At 44.5% G+C, this 14,199-nt stretch overlaps 1 protein-coding gene across 1 annotated transcript in view; it reads right to left on the reverse strand.

Moving 5' to 3' along the window:
- The window catches only part of ARHGEF38 (Rho guanine nucleotide exchange factor 38), a 459,846-nt gene that overhangs the window by 235,188 nt on the left and 210,459 nt on the right, over window positions 1-14,199 (reverse strand). The window contains exon 4 of the mRNA XM_086962037.1: window positions 10,405-10,552. Coding sequence (XP_086818163.1) covers window positions 10,405-10,552 — 148 coding nt within the window. The remainder of the gene's footprint in view (window positions 1-10,404; window positions 10,553-14,199) is intronic.

The following is a 14,199-nucleotide window of genomic DNA, read 5'->3' on the forward strand; positions in this document are numbered from 1 at the left end:
CTGCCTGACACACCTGTGAGTTCCCGGATGGCCGGAGGTCCTTCAGTCGTAAGGAACTTTTAGCGCTTGATAACACCAAGTGCCAGGGGGGTGGGAATCAGTGGGCTGTCCTCCATAGTTTTCACAGGACTTGCCCCACCTGCCAATTCTGTTTCCATATTAAGCCGTTAGTCTCCGCTCCTCGAATTGAGAGGGAGAACAGGATTCGAGCTGCACTTATTAACTCCCGCTCTATGGTGAAACATGCTCCGGACATCTATGAGCTTCTTTCTGATGGAAATCTAGATGTCTTATTTATAACTGAAACCTGGCTTAATGATCATTGTGCCTCTGTGGTTGAGCTGACCATTCCTGCAGGCTTTAAAATTGTGAGAGCAGACCGTAGAGTTGAGAAGGGGGGCAGGATAGCACTGGTGTTCAGGGACATTCGGGCTTTCTCCAGCGAGCCATCTGCAAGCTAGTGGATGGGGAGGACCTTGACTTCTCCATTGCCATGTCCCCCCATTATACACTTGGTGGCACTTTAGTTTACTGCCCCCTTGGTCCTTCTGGACCTTTCCTGAAAGCCCTGGACGATGTCATTGTTCCCCGTGCCCTCCGCTTCTCATGCTTCCTCCTCCTAGGCGACTTTAACATCCATTTAGATTGCACGGAGGCTCCTGATTCAAGAGAACTTATGGATCTGTTTGATCTGGCACAGCTAACCCAGTGGATTAAGTCTCCCTCTCACGAGGGAGGTCATATGCTTGATCTAGTGTGTTCCAACTTTGCCTTGTCTGTTATCGACCCCCTTCAGGTCACTTGGTCCGATCATTATCTGATCCGGTTCTCCTGGGCTCTAGGGAAATCTCTTGGCCTGTTAGGCACGGCCCAAAGTAAGCCAGCTCGGAAGATTGATATTCCAGCCCTTTCTAAGGCCCTTCTAGTCTCGCGCCCGCCGGCAGCCTTTGGTTTTGAAGGAGTGGTAGAGAGTTTTACCTCCTGGATCAGGCAAGGGGCTGACTCTGCCTCCAAACTCCGACCAAATAAACGACCGGGACAATTCACATCTAAACCCTGGTATTTGGACTTAGAGTGCTTAAATTGGGTTGCAAAATACTTGAATATCGCTGGCGTCTGGATTATTGCCCCCTGGCCAAAACTGCTCTCTGTAAAGCCCAGAGCAACTACTATTCAGCCATTATGGAGGCGAAGAGTAGTTTTTATGCTAGAGTGGATTGCCATGGCCAACAGCAATAGCAAGGAGATTTTCTCTATTGTTCGAAGCCTTCTAACTCCTTGCACTGAACAATCAGTCCTTCGAGCTTCATTGCAATGGTGTGAGGAGCTGTCCTCCTTTTTTATTGATGCCCCACCAACTACTTCTCACTCGGCTCTCAGACATTGGCATCGTGGGCCCTGCCTGGGATTGGCTGAAATCTTTTCTGGAAGATCGCACCCAGCAGGTCTGGATGCCACCTTTTTCATCGGCTGCCAGGAAAATATCTACGTGAGTCCCACAGGGTTCCACTTTGAGCCCTTTGTTCTTTAATATTTACCTGACTCCATAGATTTTTCTGGCGGAGGAGCTGGGAGCAAAAATAATAGCTCATGCTGATGATACCCAACTGCTTTTTACCTGGAAAGACTCTGAACTGTCGACCGAAGGAACCCAGAAATGTCTTGCATCGGTGTTTCAGTGGCTTTACCTGGCTCAACTGAAGTGCAACAAGGACAAGTCGGAGGTCCTTTTGTATGGTCAGTTCCCTCCTGCCTTTAGAGAATCTTTGTAGCCTCCAGACTTCCCCCAACCAAATGCTGTGGTCACCCCAGCCAAGAATTTGGGGGTATGGTTTGGAGAAGACCTTTGTTTCTTGACGCAAATTAAGAAACTCACCGGAGTGTGCTTTGGTACTCTTAAATCCCCAAGACGATTCTTCCCTCTGCTTCCCAGGCCAGCTAAGGAAATGGTCGCTCAGGCTCTAATCCTTTCTCGCATTGACTACGCCAATGCTTTGTACATCGGCATTCCAGGCTATCTGGATAAAAAACTACAGACCATACAGAATGCCACGGCTAGACTTCTGTTTAACCCCTTCGCTGCTCATGACGAGCTCAGCTCGTCATGAGGCACAGTGGAGCTGTGCTTATGACAAGCTGACCTTGTCATGAACAATGATAAATCTTACTTTCCAGCACAGGAGGGGAAAACCACTAGCAGCCAACTGGTTAACATCTCCAAAAAATCAAGCATAAGACAGCACCTGCGAGATCTACACTGGCTTTCTGTGGCCCATAGAGTGCAATTCAAAGCTCTCACTCTATCCCACAAAGCCCTGCACGGTCTTGGACAAATGTACCTTATGAAGCGTTTTGCTTTCTATGCTTCGAGTAGGGCTCTGCGCTCAGCCACCAAACGCCGGTTGGTGACTCCCAGATTCCGTAGGATGTGGCTTGGTGGTCAGTCCCTCTCCGTGAAAACAGCTAAAGCATGGAATTCTCTTCCCTTGGAATTACGCTACATTCATGACTCTAGGTTGTTTAAAAAACAACTCAAAACCTTCTTCTTTAACCTGCCAGTTTAAACTCCTTTGCTCCGCCAGGTCACAGTAACTTTGCGCGCCAGGATACTCACGAGTAATTGTGCGCGATATAAAACTTCTATAACATAACATAACATAGGACCCTCTATTCGAACACTGCTCACTCCGGCAGGTAGCAACAAAGCAGCCCAATCTCTGGCAGCCACAGACCAGTGGTGGGCAAGTCAGCAAATATATAGAGTGAGCTAAGCGTCCAGGGTCTGGCATAGCTCGAAGACCCAAAATACAAGCAGAGCTTTGGCAAGTTTTGGCACGTAAATAACATACATCTATTTGTTTAACATTTGGAAGTGTTTCTATGTATTGCATAGATTACATTACTACATCCAACATTTATTGAAATTAATTTCTAACACTAAACTTACAAAGATTCAAGAACCAACAAGCCCCGCAATATGCCCAGAGGAGAATGCCATGAGTGAGCCATGAGGTAATTCAGTTCACGATGAGCACTATGTAAATGGTTAATCTTATTATAATAAATTGGATTCTGAAATTACGGTAGATAATCTGGTCTTAAATTTCCTTATAATTGGCGACTTGTAATGCACCCAGTTGCCTATTATAAAGAAGTGAGTAGTTGCTCAACTGTAATAACTTATTACAGTTCAGTTCTGATGTCACAGTGCCTGCTGCAAGAGCCGGCAGCTGAGAAGAAAGGCAGGTTAGATCTTGGAGAATAATTAAACTTACTTTCGCCCACTACTTTTCCTGAGGGTGTAGGCCGTCAGCCATGACTCTACAGCCAACTCTGTCCTGAGCTTTTCTTTCAATCTGACTCCAGGTGTAACCCATCTACTTGCAGTCAGCCTCGAGGACTTGACACCAGATGTTTCTTGGCCTTCCTCTTTTCCTTTTCCCGGGAGGGTTCCGGGTAAGGGCTTGCCTGGTAGTGTTTGATCGGGGCTTAAAGAGGGTGCGACTTGTCCAGCCCCAGCATCTTTTCATGATTTCTTACTGAGCCTGGAGTAGGAATGGCCATAGGTCATTGTTGCTAATGGTATTTGGCCAGCTGATTTGGAGGATTTTCCTCAGACAGGTGTTTATAAAAGTATAGACTTTATTGGTGGGGGTAACTGTTGCCCTCCATGTTTCTCTTCCACATAGGACGACAGATTTTATGTTGTTGATAAAAAAGCCTGATCTTGGTTTGCAGCATTAGGTTCTTGATCCAGATCATCTTCAGCTGAATAAATGCAGCCCTTGTTTTATCGATTATTGCCTCAAAGTCAGTGTCTGTGCCACCCTAGTTGCCTATGACACTTTCCAGTTAGGTGAAGCCTCAACCTCTTTCAGTGCATCACCTGCAAGAGTGACTGCAGTTGTGCTGGCTGTGTTAGCCATCAAGATCTTTGTTTTTCACCTGTGGATGTTGAGGCCAAGTTGTGCTGATGTGGCTGCCATTTTGCCGGTCTTCTTTGGCATCTGCAGATAGATATTAGAGAGTAGGGCCGGGTCATCTGCAAAGTCCATGTCATCAAGCTGCATCCAAGGTTTCCACTGGATCCAATTTCTTCTCCTTGCTGTCAATGTCTTCATGATCCAGTCGAAGGTCAGCAGTAGGAGAAAAAGTGAGAGCAACCAACCCTGGCAGACGTCTGTCCTTACTTTGAAAGCTTCCCAGAGTTGTCCTCCATTGATGATCTTGCAGGTCACTCCCTTGTAAGAGTTCCGGGTGATTCTTGTGGCTTTATCTGGTGTGCCGTAGTGACAGAGGAATCTCCAAAGGGACTCTCTATCCATGCTGTTGAATGCCTTCACATAGTCAAAGTTGACAGAGGGGGAATTTCCATTCCATTGACTGTTCAATGAGGATGCGCAATTTTGCAATCTGGTCTGTGCAAGATATATCTTTGTGGAAGCCAGCTTGCTGGTCTCACAATTGAGTGCCAATGTGTTCCTTCAATGAAGCATAATTAAAGTAGCTATTTAAAGAAAGAAAGTGAAAGGTGGCTTTTCTTTATTCCACTCATTTAATTTCATTTCTTTATACGATCAAGTTAAAAATTATCATAAAAGTACAAATAAATACTTCATCATAAAATTGTACAAATTGTTTGTAAAAATTACAGATATTTCGACAATGATTCTAAATACAAACATAGATGCATTAAAATCTTTAAAACAACAGAAACCATTTCATATACACACAATCCTCTTCCTCATACAGACCCATAAGAATGACGCTATTGAGTAGCAAACCAAAGGGTCAGGTAATGATTTTAAAACGTAGAGTGCCACCCAACACTGCTTAAAATTCCCTTTCTTTAAAATTGGTTTTAAATAATCATTTCTTTCATTCTTATATAGCCTGCAGAATAAAACTAAATGCAATTCGGTTTGGGGTGACAGGTTATCACAAGGGCATGCACTAAGCTCGGAATGATTATATGTTTTTTCTGGATAACCTAGCATAAGAGGGATCAAGTTAGTGTGGAACCTGAGTAATATGAATCTGTGTTGGGTCCTATTTACATTTGCTAAATAAGAGAATCCACTTCTATTAGTGGTGGATTGAGGCTGTATATATGGGCGGAGTGTTTCTCTTTTGCTGTTCTCTACGCTTGTTCTCAGACATTAGCAGGAACATGTTGGCAACCTTCTGCTTGGGAGACCTTCTTACAGGTCAGTGGATCTTTAAATAATTAATGGAGGCCAATCTCCCTTAGCACTGACTCTACATAACTAAGCCACCTAGACCTTTTCCACTTATCCATGGTTAAACAACTCCTTATTATTGATTGAGTAAGAGGCACTGTATCTCTTCTGCATATTGAGTGCCAAAGGAGGAGTGGGGCTAGTTGTATGTAATCTGAAATATAGGGCAAACCTAGTTCTGTGTGGAGGGTACTATTTGCAATAGATGAAGCGAGGCCCACTATGGATTTAAAAAATTCATTTTCAATCATTTGTAGTGGTGTTGGTGCCACCACGCCCCACACGCCAGCTTCATAGATCACTGCTGACTTTACTCTTGCCTGGTAGATATTTTTTATCGGTAATAGGGGTTTAGCACCCTGTTTTCTAGCAAAGGATTTTACAGCATTAATGCCCCTCTCCACCACCATCTTTCTTTCTTCCGTCAGTTTCGCCCAGGTCAGATCTTTATCGAAAAGAATCCCCAAATATGGGAAAGCATCCACTACCTCAATTTTTTCCGCTTCTGCATGGAATTGCGGGATTTTTTCTCTTTCTGTTGTCCGGGCTGCTATTATAAATGACTTTGTTTGATTTACTTTCAGATAAAGTAAGTCCATGAATGTAACATACGCGGTTATCTGCCCTTGGAACCCAAGGCCTATTCTGGCAATTAGCACAGCGTCATCTGCATAAGCCAGTATTGGTAGCATATGATTTTCAAAAAGAGGGGCATCCCGCGTGGCCATGGTGAGTGCTTCCTCAACTCCATTCGTGTATATGAAGGAGAAATGGGGCAATACGCATTCCATGCCTTATTCCTTTGGAGATTTTAAATGAACGCGTACAGTCTCCATTTTGGTGTAGCGCACTGATACGGTCGCGTTTGCATATGACTGCCCAATTAAACTTAATATAGCTGAGTCTACCCCCATCATCTCCATTATGTTCCATAGCTTATCATGGACCACGCAATCAAACGCAGCGCTCAGGTCCATGAATGCCATGTAGATTTTCCCATCCTTCATTCTAGTATACTTTTCTATGGTCAGTGCTAAATTCAAGCACTGCTGGTCAGTGCTAAATTCAAGCACTGCTCCACAGTGCCCCTTCCCTGCTGAAATCCATATTGGGCCTGTATTAAGATGTTATTCTCTTTTGCCCATCCCTCTAATTTAGATAGGAGAAGGCGGCCCATAAGCTTTGATGTATCCAGCAAGGAAATTGGTCTGTAGATCTTTGGGTTGGCCCAATTACCTTTTTTGTGAATGGGTACGATGACCACGAGGGAGGGGGGCTACCAGGGCTATACTCTTCAGGACGTTCGTCAGGAGTGGTATCCATAAGTCTGGATTTTCGTGAAAAAAAGTCAATTGGGACCACATGAATCCAGCCCTGCTTTAACTTCTAAAAAAGAGAACAATAAAGACTCTGGGCGCATTTCCTGCGCTACCACCTGATGGGATGAGAGATCGGAGTTACAGGAAAAAATATTCTCAAAATGGGAGACCCAAGCCTCATCTTCGGCATTTGTATCTGTAGTTGGGTCACTAGTGGTTTTAAAAAAAGTGCATTTACTAGCTTCCAGAAAGCACGGCTATTCCTTGAGTCAGCTGCCTTATCTAGGTTGGCCCATAAGTCCTCCCTCATTTCCTTTTCTCTACTTTTGCGCTGTAGTTTATATGAGGCCTGCAATGTTCTCATCTGACCCTGGCTTCCAGGTCTAGCTTTTAGGGCGTATAACAGAGCCTTTCTTGCTTTTGTACACGTTGAAACAAACCAGCCTCTACCTTTTCCTTTATTTTGCGCTTTTGTTATTGTAAGAGCCAATTTTATATTTCCTAGGATATCGCAGAAAGCTCTGACAACCTCCCCTGCATCCGCTTCTGGATCTAAACACAATTGTATGTTATCTTATGTATTTAATATGATTTCTGCAATCATCTTGATTTTGTCTATGTGTGCCCATTTTAACTGAACCCCGTTTTTCCTTGCCACGATTGGTGTTTCAACATTAGTGCACCTTTGTTTCTCCCATGTTGATATTTTCAACTCTATTGAAACTATAGCATGGTTGCTAAAAGTCGTGAAGGAGTTACCTATCTTAGTAACCCTTACACTAAGGGGGAGGGTTAAAAGTATGTAGTCAATCGTGGACTCAGCCCCGTTTCGGTGGAAGGTGTTCGACAAATTATCTGTTGCGGGGTCTAGGTCACAAATTATTTCCATGTTTAAGGAGGCTATTAGATTATTTAAGCCATTGCCATACACACTGTGTGTGAAATGGTGTATCGGATTTCCCGCTCTGTTTTTACAGCTGTACAGTGACAAACAGAAAGGAGATCATTATGGCAACATCTTTATTTTGTAGCCCTCCTTAGGTAATTATAGAAAAGTTAGAATCTTTCTGCATGTTTCTCTGCATTCTGACTACTGCACCTTCTTATTAAAAAACTGACTTATTAAATTGGTTCTAATATCTTTTTGTAACAAATATCTAACAGCGTTTTTATGTGTTTAATTTTACACACTTTTATTCTTCATGTTTGCAAACATGCGCACTCTTATATATGAAAGAGCTGCGTACCAAGTATGTAGGAGGTTTATGAGAAAGGTGATGGTGTGACCATGTATTATAAGGAATAAAGGGGCATATTATCAAGGGGGTTTATCTTCGCTTTTTTGGCTTTAAAAGCCAAGAAAGCGGAGATAAAATTATCTCCCTATTACCAAGCTGTCGCTAACACCAGTTAGTGACAGCTAATAGGAGATAGCGACCATCTTGGGCCCCGCTTTGCATGTCAGTGATATTTATCACTAATGACATGCAAAGTGGGCGTGCCAAGATGTTAGCGACTGAAAACAGTCCCTAACATCGCTATCTCCTATTACCAACTTTTGGAGATATTCGCGCTAAGCGCGAATATCTCCAAAAGCTAACACCTGCCCCTGAGCAGTTCTTAGCCATGTTATCCAATGGGAGGTGGATAACATGGCTAAGAGCATTTGCTCGATAATGCATGAATATCGCTGACTTTTCAGCGATATTCATGCATTGATGCAGTTTTTTATCGCATTTGCGATAAATCTTGCTAATAGCAAGGTTTATCTGCGATAAAAATCGCCGATTTGCGGCGATACTTTTTGTCTCTAAACAAGTTAGAGACAAAAATTATCGCTAGTTGTTGGTAATATGCCCCAAAGTTCTCCCTGCCGTACATGATAAGGATATTGAAAGTCACCTCAGAGTTTCATACCCTAAAAATGAATGGTTTGTCTCAGATCTCACAGTTTGGTGAATTAGGGAAGTCAAGGTTTGAACCTGTTTCCCTGTTACACTGTTTGCTACTTAGCCACTGGACAGTAGCTCCAGTTTTAAACAAAAGAACAGAACTTTTTGCTTCTGTGTCTTTGAAGAGCTGAATTAAGGTATAGTGGCAAGTGAAATTGACATACAACACACATAACAAATCAATCTGACATGATACACTCTTCTAAACGCAACTTTTAGGCAAACTTCTATTATTCACTCTAAAAGGCGAGAGGCATTAAAGTATAAAACTGAAAGAACATGCAAAGCAAACCAGCAAACCACACATATTAAAAATGCATTTGTGTTATTTTCCTAACTTACTAAAATTAGGCCCAACATTTGCACATTCAAATCAATGGTTCCTCTGTTTCATTTCAGAATGAGCTCAACACATTAATGAAGACAATTAAATAAAACAACAAACGAATGAGGTAAAAAATCCCAATCAGTTTGAGCACATCTGTGAAATGCATCTTCGGTCTGTAGACACATAATCACCCTCTTACCCTGGCTTCAAATTGGAATTTTAATAGAATAAGTTAAAGGGAAAAACACACACTCTGAACTTGATTTACGCCTTTGTATAGCATACTTGTCAGCAGTCCTTAGTATAGCTAGGTGTCAAACTCCTTTCTTTGCAAAACTAAATAAGGGAGAGATAGTGTCCAAGATACTGGGCTCTGCTCTAAAATGGCTCGCCAGACCCACCGGGGAAGGGCCAAGCCAGAGCCAGATGTCAGGGCTGAGCCAGGCTTGACCCTACGTTTGTTGGTCCACCTACACCCCACACACTCCAGGAGGAGGAGCAGTTATGCCCCTACTAAACTCTGGACCCTGAAAGATGCCTTCTGGGGCAAAAGTGTGGTCACCTACCAAGAGAACAATGCTGCGTGGGAATAGTGACAGATGGACTTGAGAGGAAAAAAGAGCCACCCCCAATCTTTCCTCTTGAAAGGCATCAAAAGGGAATGCATGCAAGCAGGAAAGGTATATTGTTCGATTTAGCTGACATACAATATAGCAATCACAGTATATGGGTTATTAACTTTGTAATTTCGAATACACATTTACTCTCAAATATTTTACTTCCTCTTTTTGCTAAGCGTTTGTCTAAATATTTTATAGCCCAAGAAAGGCGCAAATTAGGTTACACGAAGTCCAGTTCTGAAAATAAAAAGCCTTAGGCCAGCATCCTTGCTCTGCTGTAAATGTCAAGCGTACCTCAGATCGAAATAACTGGTCTGCGCAGCTGGAGAAAGCGCAGCCGCGGGGAGACCGTCAGGTCAGCCTAATTGCAATTTACACTACAAGGCGGCCAGGCTGCTCGAACTAGTCTAATTGCTCTGCGTCCTGGTCATTTGGGCCCCGAGGAAGCAGCGGAGGCGGGCGAAAAGGCCGCACAGTCCCATTATCCCTGACTAGGCCCCGAGCTTCAATATGGCCGATTGATATTCTACGCACTGGCCAGCAGGAGCCGCGCGCGCGAGAGCGGGCCGTTTGTTTACCCCCAGCTAAGCTCGTTACCTTTTCTACTTCAGGCTGTCCTGTTTCTCCCCACAATTGGACGGTAATGAACGTGAAGCCTCTCGTGCCATTTTCGCCTCACCAGACTCCATCCCTTCCCAACACGCACGCACGCTAATTATGACCCCTGGCTCGCAATCGTTGTGAGCTCCCCCATCCTTCCTCCCCCCTACACAACAAAAAGGCAGCGTGGGTTGAGGCTGCCAACAAGCCTGCTGTCGCAAATCTGAACTGAAAGAGCCACTTGCTTTCACATCTGCGAAAAAAGAAGTTAGGTTTGCCACCTGCCCATTGAAGAAGCATACATTTTGGGGTTAAACATGTCATGTGCATTTGCAAATCTCTTACTTTAAGGACAAGACGCAGTTTGTCAAATGCTGCTTCAGTTCCTGGTCCTTTTCGTAGGACTCCAAGACAGAGTGCGCGACGTCATGGTGGTAACAGTAGATTTTGTATACGTCCTCCAGCGGGCCTTTGATGCGCAAGAACAGGTCTCCTGGTAAAAGCCAAGGATAATGGTTGCATGAGTGCGCCAGTGTACAGAACAGCCAGTTTAGCATTCACAACGTCAATCAAATGAACAGTGGCACGTTACAATGCTAGCTTATACAAGAAAACTCAAGTGTACTTTAAACAGCAAAGAAACATAGTGGAGGCAGACATACACTGCCTGGGATGAAGTGCAGGATGAGGCAAGAGGTAGTACTTTTGCTGCAGTTAATTCTACGTGTTGGCTTTTGATAAGACTCCACGGTGCTTGCCGAGGACAGAGTTTAGCACATACTGTTCAAACAAAGCTGACCTCTCCAGTTAGATAACTATTTTTTTTTTCGTTTCTGAGAAGCAAGTGCCAGTTGTATAAAAATGGAGTTGAAGCCTGCCTGCTTTGGGAAAAAAATGAGAGTTGAGGCAATTTGAGGCAGGAGGAATGGATGCCGGTGTCTCATACAGGGCGCATAGAAGTGGGTTTTGCATTGGGTAGAACAGCGACTGGGTACTGTGATTTTGAACTAGGGAGAAGAGCTGCTAAGATCTGCAAGAAGAGTTGAAAAAAAATCATTGGCAAAGCCAATAGGTTTCGCTTATGTGAACGTCCATTCCCACCCATACACCATAAATCTGGATGCTTCAGATCTGTGGCACATGCCTTAGGCGGTGATAGCACTGGCGTTAAACTCTGCTTTAAGTCCACTCTTAATTAGAACCGACTCTGGTGCGGCCATTTACATTCATTCTACTAATAGGATTTTCCAGTTTTTGGATGTCCCTGGTGCTCTTGACAGACCAGAACCATTTATGGCTAAGTGTACCCTGTATTAAGCCAACCTTTTTACAACTTTGTCACACAATGCTTATATCTGAGAGATGAATACTCATGACTGATTTGGAACGCCATTGTATACTTTGGGGGTGTGACCCTATATAATAAAGTCCTCTTGCTTCAGTAGTATACCATGCAAGTCACAGGCCTCATGCAAGCAAAGGAAAATGCACCCTTGGACTGCTGTTGAGGGAGCAAAAATACAGCAATCATCAGGGTTCAATGGGACCCTCAGAGCTCTGGGCCCCGGTGCACTGTACCTGGTGCACCAATGGTAGCTCTTCCTCTGCCAGGGTTTGACGGTCCTGAAGGACTGGGTTCTTTTGGACCCAGCGGTGCCAGGGCACAACACCTGAAACCTTCGTGGGTAACCTGCTCCGGCGTACAAGTCACAGAGACACGGGACACTTCCTTCGGCGTCAAAGATTCAAGGTTTATTTGCTGCAGGGAACACAGAAATCACAGGAAGTACATCAAGTGTAGTTCGGGGAGACTGCTTCAAATTGGTTCTGTGGATCGCTCCTTTTATACAGTTTTTACCCATAGGATAACATTGAACACAAAAGTTTACGACCCGGTTCCCACAATTAGCCCTCAGAGGGGTCGCTTTGGTCACTTAGAAACACACAAGGTCCGGAACATAAGTGCGGAAACATTTGGCGGTTCCCAACTGTAAAAACCCATCTTCCCACCATTAGCAAATTCCAATCAGCAGTAAAATAGATCGAAATAGGGACAAGGACAGGTGCAGAGGAAGACGGAGACAGTGGGGAGATCGGAAAGGGTGTAAAAGGGGAGGTAACGGGAAACACGAGATACAGGCATCAAAGGGACGTGCCTAATGAGATGCACGGCTGAGACAATAAGCTCGTGCGGCAAGATGAGCCTCGAGCGGCGCCATCTGCCTTACAGCAGCAACCCCCTCGTCATAAAGACACTTACAAAGAACATGTGTCTTCCGCAAATATCTTGGGAGTCCCAGGGTCGCGAAGCGGACAGCGTCCGTTCGCTGGCTACTTGAGGGCAAGAGACAAAATGGATGCCGTATCTAAGATGGAACCCGTGGGTACAGATGAAAAACCCACGTAACAAACGAACGGTTTAAGTTAGCACAGCGAAACTGCGCACACTTACTAAACTCGTCATTTGCGGTTCATAGATACCAGACTCGACCATATTCGTGCGAGTCGAAAACACCACTTACAATTGTCACGGAACCTCAGACGCTCCTTTTGCCCTCATGTAGGCAAGCACTAGTCGGAATCATATTCGATATTCATCAGACCATCGAGATGTTGTTGTAGCATAGCTCTGTCCAACCGAGTCCCCTTGGTAACAGATGGTTGTCTCATACACGTTGTAGCACAAAGGCCACATAAGGCAGGACCACACTGCACGCAAAGGCAACACGTGAACAGGAACACTACCACAACTCCGATGATCATCAGAATTTTCCAACCCCAAGTCGACATCAGGCCCCAAAACCATCCAAGTAGCGTCCAATCCCCTACATCCACGTGTATGGATTCGGAGATCTTATGCAACCTCGAAATGGCTTGATAAACGGTAGGAGCATTATCTGGGATGAAAATGCAGCAGCTCGAATGGATCACCTTACATACCCCACCGCGATCTGCTAAAATGACATCTAAAACCATACGGTTTTGTAACGTCATAAGCCTCTCCGCCTGAAGTTCTGTGGTGATATTACCAAGGGCACTGGCAGTAATATTAGCTGTTGATTCTACCACTCGAGTCAACTGTCTCAGGTTCCTACTATTAACCATAGGTCCCCAAAACGGGAGGAAACCCTTGAAAAAGTCTCCTGCCTCTTGACCGGCAGTGTCTTCTTCGCTAATTACGCCTCGTACAACTCTAGTCTTATGATAATCGGCATCTACAGTGAACGTCGGAGGCAACAGATTTGCAATAAAACATGTGCCCATGAAGTCAGCGGGCAACCATGTATATGCACGATCATAACAGATAAAGTAGGTACCCTTGGCAGCGAGAAACACAGGGGACGAGAACATCGGCAGAATGTAATTTTCAGTGCAAGCACTTGCTCCAAGTCGGGCTTGCGATCTTCGGCCACGACCCATAAGACAAAAATTACCAGTGTGGGGTACGACCCATATTGGAGGCGAGCTTTTAAGCTGCTTTTCACTAGTGAACACACTATATTCACCTCTACTTAGGACCTTATAGGCTTGTACCTCTTCTTCAGGGATGAGCGAATAGTCATGGATCTCACTTTCCATATCCTCTATTGCTATCGATAAAGGCTTCTGATATGAGGTAGGACCAGAGTAGGGGGAATGTGGTTCTCGAATGGGGTGGAAACCCAGTGCGCTTCGAAACATTGTTTGGAATGCTCGAGCTGACCCTTGGGAACTATACGGTAACACCAGATATGGAATTCCCTTATCCGTAGTATGTGGCATCAGCCCACACACCCAACAATTAGTAGTGTTAACCACTAACTGATGCTGATGGAGGAGCTGAATAAAGGAATTGTTGCGGAATTCTACACGTCTAGCCTGCTCGTGTTCCGGTAACATGTGAAAGGAATGGGGAGAAGCAGTAGAGGTAAGATTAGGGTAAGGAGTAGGAGTAGGTGTAGAAGGTAAAAAGTAAGACATCGTGTAATACACCCCACCCGCCAATAATGCAGAAGCAGTCAAAAACAACACAAACAATTGAAATATGAAACATTTGGTACGACTGAGTTGCTGCAGCTTGAATCTATACGCCTGAGCTCCTTCCAAATCATTCAGCTTCGAGAATGCCATTCCCTACGACCGTCCGCAACGTTTCTTGAC

Source organism: Lissotriton vulgaris, chromosome 3_1, assembly GCF_964263255.1.
Source record: "Lissotriton vulgaris chromosome 3_1, aLisVul1.2, whole genome shotgun sequence".
NCBI classification, from domain to species: Eukaryota; Metazoa; Chordata; class Amphibia; order Caudata; family Salamandridae; genus Lissotriton; species Lissotriton vulgaris.